The sequence below is a fragment of the Cariama cristata genome, unplaced genomic scaffold (assembly GCF_000690535.1).
Source record: "Cariama cristata isolate BGI_N322 unplaced genomic scaffold, ASM69053v1 scaffold17561, whole genome shotgun sequence".
Taxonomy (NCBI): domain Eukaryota; kingdom Metazoa; phylum Chordata; class Aves; order Cariamiformes; family Cariamidae; genus Cariama; species Cariama cristata.
The window spans coordinates 67,786-80,955 of NW_009600055.1; the positions used below are offsets into that span (position 1 = coordinate 67,786).

The 13,170-nt window shown below is 38.8% G+C and overlaps 1 protein-coding gene across 1 annotated transcript in view; it reads left to right on the forward strand.

Moving 5' to 3' along the window:
- SPTBN5 (spectrin, beta, non-erythrocytic 5) overlaps positions 1-13,170 on the forward strand; it is a 99,292-nt gene that overhangs the window by 28,671 nt on the left and 57,451 nt on the right. The window contains exons 25-32 of the mRNA XM_009709910.1: positions 651-767; positions 1,367-1,530; positions 3,192-3,324; positions 4,152-4,297; positions 5,031-5,145; positions 7,138-7,248; positions 8,412-8,591; positions 12,642-12,845. Of these exons, the coding sequence (XP_009708212.1) occupies positions 651-767; positions 1,367-1,530; positions 3,192-3,324; positions 4,152-4,297; positions 5,031-5,145; positions 7,138-7,248; positions 8,412-8,591; positions 12,642-12,845 (1,170 nt within the window). The remainder of the gene's footprint in view (positions 1-650; positions 768-1,366; positions 1,531-3,191; positions 3,325-4,151; positions 4,298-5,030; positions 5,146-7,137; positions 7,249-8,411; positions 8,592-12,641; positions 12,846-13,170) is intronic.

Consider the following 13,170-nt stretch of genomic DNA (forward strand, 5'->3'; position numbering starts at 1 on the left):
GCAGGATACTGGACCTGTTTAAAAAAAAAAAATTGCATGTAAATATTTATCATCAGTGGATCTATGTCAGAGTGCAGTTATTCAGGCAAAACATGCAGTTTTGTAGACATAAATGAGCATTTGCACAGAGTTCACAGGCCCACCTAAAGTATGTTCCCTGGGGAATTTGATCATCTGGCTCTTGTTTCCTCCATCTATAAAAACAGCTGTCCATACTATCAGCGTTATGAAGCCTGATTCTTACAGGTGATTTGAACTTCTCGGGAAGGGGAAGGAGAAATATCACACTGATATTATACAGTTAGGCCCTACCCTTACTGAATAAAGTAAAGGAAGAGTCAACTAAGAATGGTGATGTGAAGAAAGAAAAGTGTGACAACTTGAAACTTACTGCCAGAGCTTTGATGCCTGGAGAAGACCTTAGTTATCCTGCACTGAAGTCTCCCATCTGTGGCCTCCTTCAGCTTTGTATGATTTGACAGAACAGTGTGGGATAGTAGTTCTTGGGATTAAATATTCTTTATTTTTTAATAAAATATGACAGTAAAACTTAAGTGCACCCTCCATTTAGAATTTGTTAGGTCATAAAAATGATGTGAGTATTTTGAAAGTTGAGGTAGAAACTAATTTGCTTTCTCTTTAACTGATAGTTTCTAATGCATACTTCAGACCTGGAGGCTTGGATAGCAGAAAAACATCCACTTGTGACAAGCAAGGACTATGGTAAGGATGAAGATGGAACACTGAAACTCCTCAAGAAACATAAGGTATTTCTCTGCTTAAATTATGGTCTGATTTTCTGGTCTGTCTGGGGTTGTAAAATTTTCTGTCTTATTGGTACTTAAGTGTCCAGCCATCTACAAGATATTTCACGTTGATGTAAGTCTACATGTGAATGGACTGATAGAAGACATCAATGCAGTTTACTAATATGATTGGGAAAAATGTAGTTTGGGGAAAAAGGAGAATGGTGAATATTCTCATTTTATTTTTCTGAGGCCAAAACTAACTATGATCTGATATCTGCTTTTCAGTCTCAACAGAGGCATGCAGAATCCTTTTTTTTTTCCCTAAAATCAAAGATATAGATAGGGTATTAGTCCAGGAATACTTCCATCTGCCTAATAATACATCAGGAATTCTAGTTGTCTTTATTCACCTAATCTGAATTTATGTACACTTTTTCCCAAAAAAATGTTGCTAGAAAATGGTCTAAAATTGATCAAGTCTTGGAAATGTCACATACTTTCAGAAAGTTATTCTACTCTTTTAATGTCTCAATCACTACACCATAGGCTGGTGCAAAAGTTCAAACAGTGGATATCTTGGACAACTGGCTCTCAATCCACTCTTTTTTTTCTGCCAGGCACTGGAGCATGAGATTGCCATTTACCAAAATATGATGAAAGAACTGAGTGAAAGTGCCCAAACTCTTCCTCTTGTGGGCTCCATCCAGTATGTTGAGGTTGATGCACCAAAGGAACAAGTTCATTCAAGACTCCAGGAGTTGCAGGAACTAGCAACAGCAAGGTATAAACTAGAACTGCCCCTTGGATCCTAGGTTTGATTCAAAGCCTTCTGAAGTCAATAAAGGATATCTCCAGTTACTTCACTGGATCATATTCATTATCTCCTCTTTTTTTTCAATTGTATTTAGGAAATTGCTTGTTTCTATATTAGAATTCTGTGCACCTATGAGCTTTTCATTATTGCTGAGCAAGTACTCTCATTTTATTCAGGGGGTTTTGCTACATACTAAGGATTTGAAGCCCTCAAATTTCCTCTTTACCCTTCATCGTCCTCCTGTACAGTGGCTTAAGATGCCAAGTTCTGGCTTGCCTTTGTGGTATTTGGAATCTGCTATCAAAAGGGAAAAAAAAAAAAAAGGTTTTTAAAAGGTTTCCTTAATCTTCCTTGAAAATTACTTAATTCATTACATAGCAGAAGGCAGACAATTACAGTTACACTTACCTTTATGCCCAGGGGCTGTGCTGGTATACGAAGGTTTTATTCTTGAATGTTACTTACTTTTCATTTCACTTCCTTTCTGTTATTGTTACAGTAAGATGTTTACAACAAGACAGTTTGTACACAGGCTTTTTAAACACTTCTGGTGTGTTGTCAGGAAGGAACAAATGTCTGAACAGTTTAGGATTTTCCTCCACAAAAATTTCACTCAGAAAAGGAATGGGGCTTTGCAAGTAGAATAACAAATAAATGAGTCTGAATACTAGAATAATTAAGCCTAGAGAAAATGCTGATATTTTACCTTTTGTTTTTATTCTTGTTTACAATTAAAAAAGTAAAAGCATCAATAGAAAATCCTGTGAATGAAAAGTCTACAAGAAGAAATATTCAATCTAGAAATATCAAAATGTTTGTGTGTGTTGAACACAGAGATATTTTGTGTTGATTCACGCTTAATGTTAACCTGGATCTCATGGTACCTTATTGGTGCTCTGGTTTGTACCTCTGATCTGCATTCTCCTTGGCAGACTGGACTCTCTCAGCAGGCTCCACCTCTTGTGATGAGCATATGTGATTCAAACAGGGAAGCCAGGTTCATCTTTCCTCAAATATTTGCACAATGGCTAGGCAGTGTTAGCAGATGGAAAATTGATATTTTGTTTACTGTGGAAGGCCTGTAACATGTCAGGCTGTATTATAAGATACTCTAGATGATCAGAAATATGCAGCATGTAGCAGCAATTTTGCTGAACAGGCAATATGAGCAGAATTGCATAAAATGGCTTTCACATTATTTACCTTCCTGATGCACCATCCTCAGTTAAAAAGATTTCCTTCTCATTTTCATAAGTACTACAATTATCTTTAGAAAGACAGATCAGGACAGATCTGGAAAAAATTAAGGATATTCTCATGGGAAGGAAGGAGGGGAAAAAAACCAAAACCAACCAACCAAAAAAACCCCACCTAAACAAAACCAGGGAGGGAGCTCAGCCAGGCACAGTGCTTTTCTGGGACGTTCAGCCAATGAGTCCAACCTGACTGGCAGCTGTCATCCTACAAACATAATTTCCAATCTTGAGAAATGAAGTCAGCTCTTTCTTTAAAGAGAATGAGTCTTGATGGTGAGAGGTTTTGGGGATTAATAGGAGGAAAGTTACTGATTGCCCTCCTCTTATATTCCCTTGGTCTAATTGTATTCTCTTGTCTCCTTCCCCCAACAGAGGGAAGAAGCTGGATGAGACTCTTGTCTTGCATGAGTTTCTACGAGAATATGAAGATCTGCAAGACTGGATCACTCAGCAGAAACAAACAGCCAGCTCTGAAGACTACGGAAATGATTATGAACATGTCTTGGTGAGTTTTTTGAGTAACAGATCAAAAATCAACTAAGCTGTATTTAGTAAGACTGTAAAAAGGTTCTAAGGTTGTTCTTGAAAACGTGTAAGACAGAGTAAGAAGTAAGTTTAAATAACTGGGAGATGGGAAGATAAAAGGTTGAAGAGTAGGTGGGAAGGATTGACTCGTTATGACAGGCAGGCAGCATTGCCTAACTCTTACCATGGGGGCAGAGCTGCGTGAAACAACTGCAAGCTGAAACATCTACGCCTTCAGAGAGCAGCTCCTTTCTGTTTTTAATAACCAGATATTTCAGTGTGGTGTCCACTAAGGATTTTTTTCATCACAAATGCTGATGTACGGACATCTACAGCTATACATCTTTACATGGCACAGAAACTAATCTAATGTCAGCGCGTTAGAAATCAATAGCCATCCAGAATCCTCATTTTTCTAATTTATTTCAAAATATCTTGTGTCCTAAATCTTAAAATCGGACTACATTATCCAGTTATAGTGCTGAATACACATTTGCATTCATGAAGTGAAAACATATCATTTAATAATTGAAATTCATAGTTCATAGAATGTTTGTTTCTATCCTCAGTAATAATGTTTCTGCCTCCCATCTGCATCACGAACCTCATGTTTTGCTAATGGCAAATTTGTAGCTCCTCATGGTCTTTGGAGGTAAAATCCAGTCGTTCTGTGCAGTTTCTCTATCTCCAAATAAGATGAGCTTATTACCTGCCTTTTGGCTGGACTCTGATAGCTGAGCAGATATGTTTGTTTAAAAGAGAGCACTTAAAATGCCTTTTTTGTTATTGTTGTTTTTCCTTCAAAAGCAACTTTGTGCCAAATATGACACATTCCGACACCAGTTGGAAGCAGCTGGGAAAAGAGTTGTGGCTTGCCAGCAACTGGCAGACAACTTGCTGAACTGTGGGCATTCTGAGTCTCGGGAAATTCGGCAGAAGCAGAAAGAGCTGAGGTAGGAGACTTGTGTTAGCTCTGTAATGCTTTGGCCTTTCAGTTCACTCTGGAGGACGAGGAAGTGAGAAGGAATTAGAAAAGGATAAGGTATGTCCTCCCAATTCTCTAATTGCAAAATATGTGGTTTGCTCACTGATACAGAGCTGATCCCATGCCTCATTTAAAAATAGACTACTATAATGCAGACATCATCTGCTTGCTGATTTGGCTTCTTGTAAATTGCATCAGAGATGCTTTACAAGTAAGCGATGAGTGAACTTCCTTTGCTCTTTGAAACAAGATCACTTAACTGAAGGGCTAGGAGTTTAGTTGCTTCTTTATTACTTCTGATTTTTGAGTTTGAATCCTATGACTGCTCTACAGAACAACATTAAGATGTTTCGAGCTTCTTATGTCTGGCATCGGTCCAAACTGGCCCAAAAGAGAAGCATGAAGGAATAGTAGGGTCTGACTCAGTTCTCCAAGTCCTCCATATAAAACCTGAAAAGTGTTTTGGAGAGGGCACCCTTATGTAGGACCATCTATTTAAGTGCCTGGAGCAGACAGGGTATGGACAGAGTTACAGGGAGAGACATGCTGCCCTTCAAAGAATTACACCAACAGAATTTAATGGCAGGAATGAAAAACAAAGTAAGAGGAGGTCTTGTTTTCAGTCTTTCTTCAGGTTGTTAACCTCCTTTACTCCTAGTTTAAACGTTTTATGTGGTTCTTTTCCCCATCCTCCCTTGTAGGAACTCCTGGGAGGAGCTGTTGGAAATTACCAGATTACGAGGTGAGCGGCTGAGAGATGCTGAGGCGATTCACAGGCGTTACCAAGATCTGACAGATGCTCTGGCCCATATTGAGGTAAAAAATAAAGAGGAAGTCTCATATAATGGGAATTTCATTTCAGCTTAATTTGTGGAATATTCTTATGATTCTCAGCATGCTTACTGCTAACTTCCAAAAAAATCTCAGTAAGAAACCTGTGTGTTTATTTAAAGTGTTAAAAAAAAATAATATATATATACATATATCCTGGGTAATCCTTAGATGCCTGGCTGGTCGCCTTATGAGAACTATTGGTGAAACCAGGTGCAGCTAGAGTTGCTGATCTGTGGGATAAACTGAGAAGACCAGGGCTTGAACTAAATTGTCTCACAGTGCAATGCATATAGTAATGTTGTTTGCAGTCGTCAGGCCTAAGAAACTGTTTACTGCCTCACTATGGTGGTTCTTTGTACAGCATTGTAGCTTTATGTGCTGAAGAAGAGCTGTCTTGTGGAAAAGGCATTTGTCTGGATTACAGTGACTATTAGCCTGGAAGATTGTCAGGCAATCATGGCACCTGATGTGAAAAGCTAGGTCAAAAATCTTCCTCTCGTTTCAGTGCCCAGTACTGGCCATAATTTCAAACAGTCCCAATGTGAAAAGTGGGAGGTGAAGTCTCAATGAAAATCTTCAGCCTCCTATTTTATCTGAGCATCCTGAAGAATTTCACAGAGAAACCACATCCTTGCGGTAATGAGAGGGTGTGGTTTCCCTAATGCAGATGTGTACAGAAGGCAGCAATCCAACAGAGCTTCCTTCCACTGTTTGCAAGGCAACAGGACTTTATTAGGTTACGTGCAGTAGATTTTCTACTTGCTTGTGCTGGCAGAGGCTGCCCTATTCTGCTATGGTATTCCTGTTTTCTTTCCCTGTCAGGAATGGAAAATCAAATGTCATAATATTTCACCGTATACCAGCTGGGGTTTTCAGAACCTGGTGCATATTTAACTTCAATGATGAAGTAGTTAATTCTGTGGCAGTGACAAGTGATAGTTCAGAAACACTTCACAGATCAGCTGTTGGTTTATCCCCATGCTGAGTTTGGTCCAGGCAACCAGCATACCCTTCCTGCATCACGTCTTGTTAAGAAGCTTCACTACTGAGTGGGAGAGCAATTCAGTCATCTTGCCCATCCCTTCCTGTGTACCCTGGTCAGATGTCTACCAGGGAAAGCCATTTCTCATAGAAATGTAGTACTAGAAGATCTTGCTTAAGTCACCAACTCCAGTGCCATCACAGCACAGGCAACTACAACATGCATCTCCTTTTACAGCACCTTACCAAGATGCATTGTTGGTATCCCAAACCAGCCTGTGAATCTGTTACAGAAATGCACTTCTGCAATGGTTAGAAATGTTCTTCTAATTTTCACCTAAATTGACCTGGAAGAAGTTTCTAATCATTTTATTCTAGCAATAGTGTTGTCCTCCAGCTGAAATGCCTTTTCTTTTTGCTTGCTGTGTTCCCAGTGCATGTCTGTGTAACAACTAAATCCCCTCAGAAACTTTGTTGAGCTAAATAAATGTTTAAATCTCCTTTTATGTAATTGTCTCTCTGTTTCTCTCATCTTTACAGTAATCTTTCCTGAGCATGTATAACTAAATTTTTTTCTAAAGATGATTCACAGATAGACCACTTGTATCCCAAAGAATGACCTGAAACTGTTGGTTGTTAATGCTACTTTAAGAATTCACTATATGTCACTGCAGTAGCTATTCAAGATTGATTCCCAACACAAAGCCTGTGAGATATTCTCCTGTATTGTCTGATCAAGGAAAGACTTGAACCTTCATCTCTCACAGTCTGGTTGGAGAGCTTAATCACTAAGATACTTACAAGTGAGTTAGTAGGACAGATATACTAGGACAGATTTTTCCAGCTTCCTTTTACCTATCATAGTTGAGTAACCCGGGATGTCCTTAACTGTGCAGTATGGGTTGCACTACATAAAATGACTAAAGTAGGCTTGTAGTGTGTTTTGCTTGGTAGTAGAAAGTAACAAAGATTTCTCTAATTTCTTCCTTCTAGGAGAAGTCCAAAAGTATTCCAGATGATGTTGCTAAGGACATGAGAGGTGTGCAAGCCCAGCTCCGGAACCATGTGGCCCTGGAGCATGAGCTCTCTGGGAATGAGCAGCAGGTAATGAAAGTCATTTGTGGTCTTTAATGTATTACCAAAATTCAAGTTTCCAAGACAATCATAGTAATAATTTGGTATTGTGAACCAAATTATTACAGGCGCTCTGTGAGAGCCTGGAAATCTCCAAGGATCTTCCTTAGTCTTCTGCTTTTTTAGTAAGTTCAAGGTCTGATGGCAGTGATAAAGTAGGTCATTTAAAACCTTACAAATAAAGGACGTATTATAATAATTGCTGACTACTGAAGTGATTCACAGGGATATTTTTGGTGACTGTTTGAAATACATGATTATGCTAGGCTTCATGATGTGTTTACTGCCTTCTTCAAAGTGTTCCAGGTGATTGCAAGGAAAAATCCAGAATCTGTTTTATGTGCAGAGAAACTGAATATTCATTGAACACAAAATGCATTGATTGACTATAGACGATTATAGAAGGAATGATGGGGCAAGCAGTCTGGAATTTTCAACCAGTTTAGAGGGGTAGGAATTGGACTGTGAGAAAGAACGATAGGGCCCCCTATACAAACTTGTGAAAAGTTTCAGCTCATGAGAACAGATTCCTTGTACACACGAGGTTTGCTTAGCTTCTACTGGACCAGTAAAACTAGTATGAGTTTTGTCTTCAGCCCTTTGTTTAGTAAATGTAATGGTATAGTTAACACAGCATGTGTTAGATTGAGATTACTGAAGTAGTTATTCCCAGTATTACTTACCAGTGGCCTCGTGTCTTGCCCTTGTGGCAGATAACACTGCCACAGCGATTGATCCCACCAGCTGCTTGTTACTTCTTTAAAAGTAAAAAAGCATGAGATACGCATGAAGAGAAGGTAGTCACAACTAATCTATATGGTCACTGGGGAAAACTAGGTATGGTTAGCTTTTATTTGCATTACTCCTGTAATAAATGATATAGTAAAAATCTCCCTACCTATTTGAAAAATCACTGTTGTGATGAGCCTTAGCAAACACTGGATGTCACTGTTATTCCATAGAACAGAAATTAGGGAAGCTTTTATTTAGCATGAGAAAAGTTAGGTGAGAAAATGTTGCTTGACTTGTAGTTTCATGTACAATTAACATAGCCTTTATTATAACTTTTCTGATACTAGCTGGATTTCTATGACTCTCTCTTTCCTACGCCTTTCTTTTGTCCCTGTGTATAGCTGCAGGAGCTGATCCACTCTGCAGATCACGTGCTGACTCATTGCTCAAAGAAGCAGGTGGAAGACCTGAAAGCAAAGCAGCAGGCAGTAGTGACCAACTGGAAGGCCCTGAAGTCTAAAGTGGAACTGCGCAAGAAACTTCTGGAACAAGCATACAAACTTTACCAGTTTCAGGCACATGTAAGCACTTCTGCCTTCTGTCTGTTGGTACACAGGGGAAAGCTGCCCTTGGTGTGTGTGAATCATAGGTGTACTTCCAAGCTGCAAAGGTTGATGTAAAGGGCTGCAGGTGCTATCTGTGTTATTAATCAAGTATTTAAGTGCTTGTAGCTATTTAGAAAGGTGTTAGAGAATATGCATTTTTACCTTCTGTAGGAAGGAAAGCTTGTGTCCAGCTGTGTATAGGATAACTGATAGTTGTCAGAAACAGTCATCACTTTGCAGGAGTAGCAGTAGTCTTTTCAAAGATTCTGCAATTCCCACCAAGTAAGAGTAATAAAAGTAGATGTTAGACTCCCATTTACAATGGCTAAAAGTTTGTTCCCTCTCTCTCTCTCAGGGCATGCAATACCCCTTAGTTAACTTACTTCATGGAATGTATGAAATACAACTATCCGGTCTTTGCAGTAACCTCTCAAGTTGATTGAACACAGTGACATGCATATATCAACATAATATCATCATCTGCAACGCACAGTAGCTTTTTCTCCAAAGAACAGAGTAGGTCACTGAGCTATGATTTGCCATGGAATACTTTGCAAATGTCAGTAGTCTCAGTGAAGGCATTCGAGCTACACCACTGCAAATCAGTAGATTATTGCTGCAAATACTGCAGTGGCAGGTACTAAAACAGCAAGGGTGCTCCCTTTTGTCATGAAGGAAGTTGCTAATGTAGATTTCTAGAATACCTTCACATTCTTGAACTGTTCAAGGTGTAACTTCAGTGTCAATTAAAGATACCTCTGGTAGTTCACATTCTTTTTCCATGTTTGCTGGGAAGAAGAGAATAAATGTCCAGGGTATACTCACCTGGAAAAAACTTTCCCACAAGTTTGTCTTAACGTTGTGAGCTGGGATCAAGACCTCAATAGAGTATACACGATGCTTTTGTGTTAGCATGTGTGGCTTTGGCATGCTAGGCTAATCCACTTTAAGTATCTTAAAAGTGTTCAAACCAGCATTACTCATCATATTTCATCCAAAAATATATTGTACAGTTAGCGATAAAGGATGCTTATGGCACTTTGGTTTTTTGAGGGTCTGGCTGGTTTGGTTTTTAACTGTTAAGAATCCATTATCTTGTGCAGAACTGCTGATGGGGAAATAAGGTTAATTAGAATATGACTTAAGCAAAATCAGAGTGGCTCTACTGATGTAGGTGAGAGGTTCATTTGACCACTGTCTTTCTGACAGTATCTAGGAATGATGGTAATAACAAGGCAAACTTCTTCTAGTATGTATTCTTCTAACATATAATAGATTCTTGAAGTCTTCAGCCTGGGGGCATCTTCATCAGGAGATGGATCTTGATGGATTTATCCATTAAAACATTGTCACTCAGAGTTCACTTTGTTATTGATTTGTTTCATAACTTATGTCATAAATTTAGTTATTGACTTCAGATAGAAAATGTCCTGTTTGTGGGAGTACTTTTTTCTTTTTATTGCTTGAACCATACAAAATACCTCTGGATTTTGTCTGAAATCTGTGATGCATCCTCTGATCTGAATGGCAAATCTATAACCTATTTCTTACCCTGGCAGTGTGTCCTTTCATCTGCATTGGTAAATTTAGAAGCAATGAACACCTTAAAAATATACAAATCTGTCAGTGCTTAATAGAGGCCTACACAGTCATTACAGCGCTGCCTTAACATCATAAAATGAAATGACAAAGCCGGTGACTGTATTCTCAGTGACATGTCTAGGTGGGATTATGCCTTAGGCATCTCCATGTCTCTTTGATGTCAGTCTGCTGGCAAGAAGTATACCTGATCCTCTCAATTTTCACCTACTTTCCTGACAATAATTCCTGAAGAAGTGAAGAGCTGGTTCGACAAATTTGGTAAACTTGTCTTTCTGCCCAGATGGGACAAGGCAGGGTTATACAGCCAGTCCTAATGACTGTAAGAATCTCAGTAGCTCTGAGCTAGGTAAGAGCATCTTTGCTGCAGAACATCTCCCAAATTGCTGAGCGTAAAGAGGCAACTTTGCTCCCTTTCCTCTCAGCCGTGCCAAGAGGTCCACAAACGTTGTTAGTCACAGCTGTTCAGTGTACTTTTTTCATTGGTATTGTTCATACGCAGTCCATGGGGCTTTTTCATTATGAAATTGTACACAGATTAAGAATTGAAACAAAACCAAATCAGCCTTTCCATGAAATGAGAATTCTGCACAATCATCTAGTGTATCTCATTGCATCCAACAAGTACGATTTTAGTCTGATTAAATAGCAGAGCTGGCCCTAACGGACAGCACACAATAACAGCAGAGGGCTCCAAATCTTCCGAGAAACTGTCAAGGAAGAGGAATTTAAACATAGACTCAATGTATTTCTGAATGATCTGAGATTCTTGTTTGAAGTTTGTGCTGGGATCTGCATGGTCTCAGTAAGGCTCTGCTTAGGAGTTTCCTGCAGACTGATGCCTAGTCTGTCCTTAAATGTTGCTGGTAGTGGCAGTCCAATAACCTCTCACTGGCTCTTTACTTGTTCCGTTGTATTAAATATCCTGAGATTTATGGATTTTTTTCCTAATACTTAGCTTAAAATCTCAGGGAGTCTTGGACATTTGCAGTGCAAAGTGCAATGTCTGTGTCTACAGTGACATCCAGCTGTGTGTGAATTAGTTCTGCAAATCAAAATGACACCAAGACGTATGCACTATGTGGGCCCCTTTAAAAGGATCACAGTCCTTTTAAAGAGTCATTTAGTAGTTGTATTCACTGGCTTTAAGAAAAGAGTGTCTTGACTTTAAAGCCTAAACTCTTAGGACCCTAAATTGGCCAATTTCAATTTTGTGGTGCTTTTCTGAAAATGTTTTTTTCCTGGCTGGATAGTTCACCAGCCAACTTTGAGCTGTACAGAATTTTGATATGGATAAAAATCCATGGGTAAAATGGAACAGGCAAGAAGCTATTTCCATTACATAGTTTCCTTCAGCAGAAAAACCAGCAATCATTCACAAGAGAAAATTTTTAGTTCTCTGCAGTAAAAGAGCATTTTTCTTCAGCACTTACTATACATAACAGTATTTAAAATACAATTAAAAACTAGAAGACCATTTACTGCCTCAGAAATGAATCAACTAATCCAAACACAATTAAACTATAACAAAACTTAATTAATCAGCCCATATAATCCCCAGTACAGTCCTTTGCAGCCCTATTTTTTACCAACTGACACATAAAAGCAGAACACCTATTACAGATTCAAATGAGATGCCTAAAATAAGTGGACTGGTGAAGGTGCAGAATCAAATGCAGAAACAGACATACAGAAAATGCCAAATTATTTTTACTTGCACAAGTTTCTTCAGCCACAGTCAGAAAATAATTCTCAGAGATTGGTTTTAGAATTTTCTTTCTCATAATTGCCTCAGCTGAATGCTTCAGACGTTTTAAGATACTATAAATATGTTTGTCATTTCATCAGATTTTTGAAAATAGACCAGTATTACATCCTTATTCCTTCCAGAATTGTGTTTCTGTGCCAGTCTCAATTACATAGTTCCACAAATCAAGAGCTGAATCTGCATACCTGATGTGCTTAAGCAATTTTTTCTGACCTGTGATTTGCCTTTTTTCCCAATTATTAGAGTGAGTGCATTTGGTTTTCACCTGACTTAGCCAAAGCTAAGTCACAGAAAAACAGGGTGATATTGGTTTATCCTCTGTGGAGGAAGAACACTAGAAACCACTTAAGGAATGATGGACTAAAGGGCAGTAAATGATACCATGTTGTCATTGATGTGATAGGACACGGTTTGATTATGGTTATGATATTACAAAACATGTATGATTTAACACAGTATGTATAAATTCCTGCAATCATGTTACCCACCCTTGTTAAAATTCATGGAAGTACTCTAAGCCCTAACAAAATATTGTCTTTCTTATTTGTGATTTTATTATCTATTATTCACTTAAAATTCAACGATCAGCCTGTGATTTTCCTGCCTGATAACCCAAGCTTGAGCTCTAACCTCAACTTTCACATTTTCTTGGGTTCCAGGTGTGGGACTATTTCTTATGGACAGCAGAAATAATAAGAGAAATGAGAGCCAAGGAGACTATTCGGGACATATCTACTAGCAGCCTGAGACTTACCCAGCATCAACAGCTACTGGCAGAGATTGAAGCACGAGAAGAGAAGTATAGTCATGTTGTACAGCTAGGACAGTTGCTCTTGCAGGATGAGGAAATAGGATCAAATGAGGTAACTGAAGCTCATTTGAGTTCAGTCACAGACATTCAGCTACTCAACACCAGTGTAACTATCATTCTATACTATATTGCACTGTGAGCATACAAATGCGTGTGTACACTCACCCATTATCCATGTGCATGACCTACATTTACCTCTGTGTTACCTAACTTGGGCACAAAAACATCTCTTCTGTTTCCTGCCTCAGCAGTAGATGAGGGCTGGTGTCTCCTGAGGGCCCACTGCAGCAACTCTGGGCTTATTTGAGAAGTTTGCTATGTTCTGAGCGATGGAGATAATTCTACCCACTTCCCAAACTGGGAAATTTTCACACAAA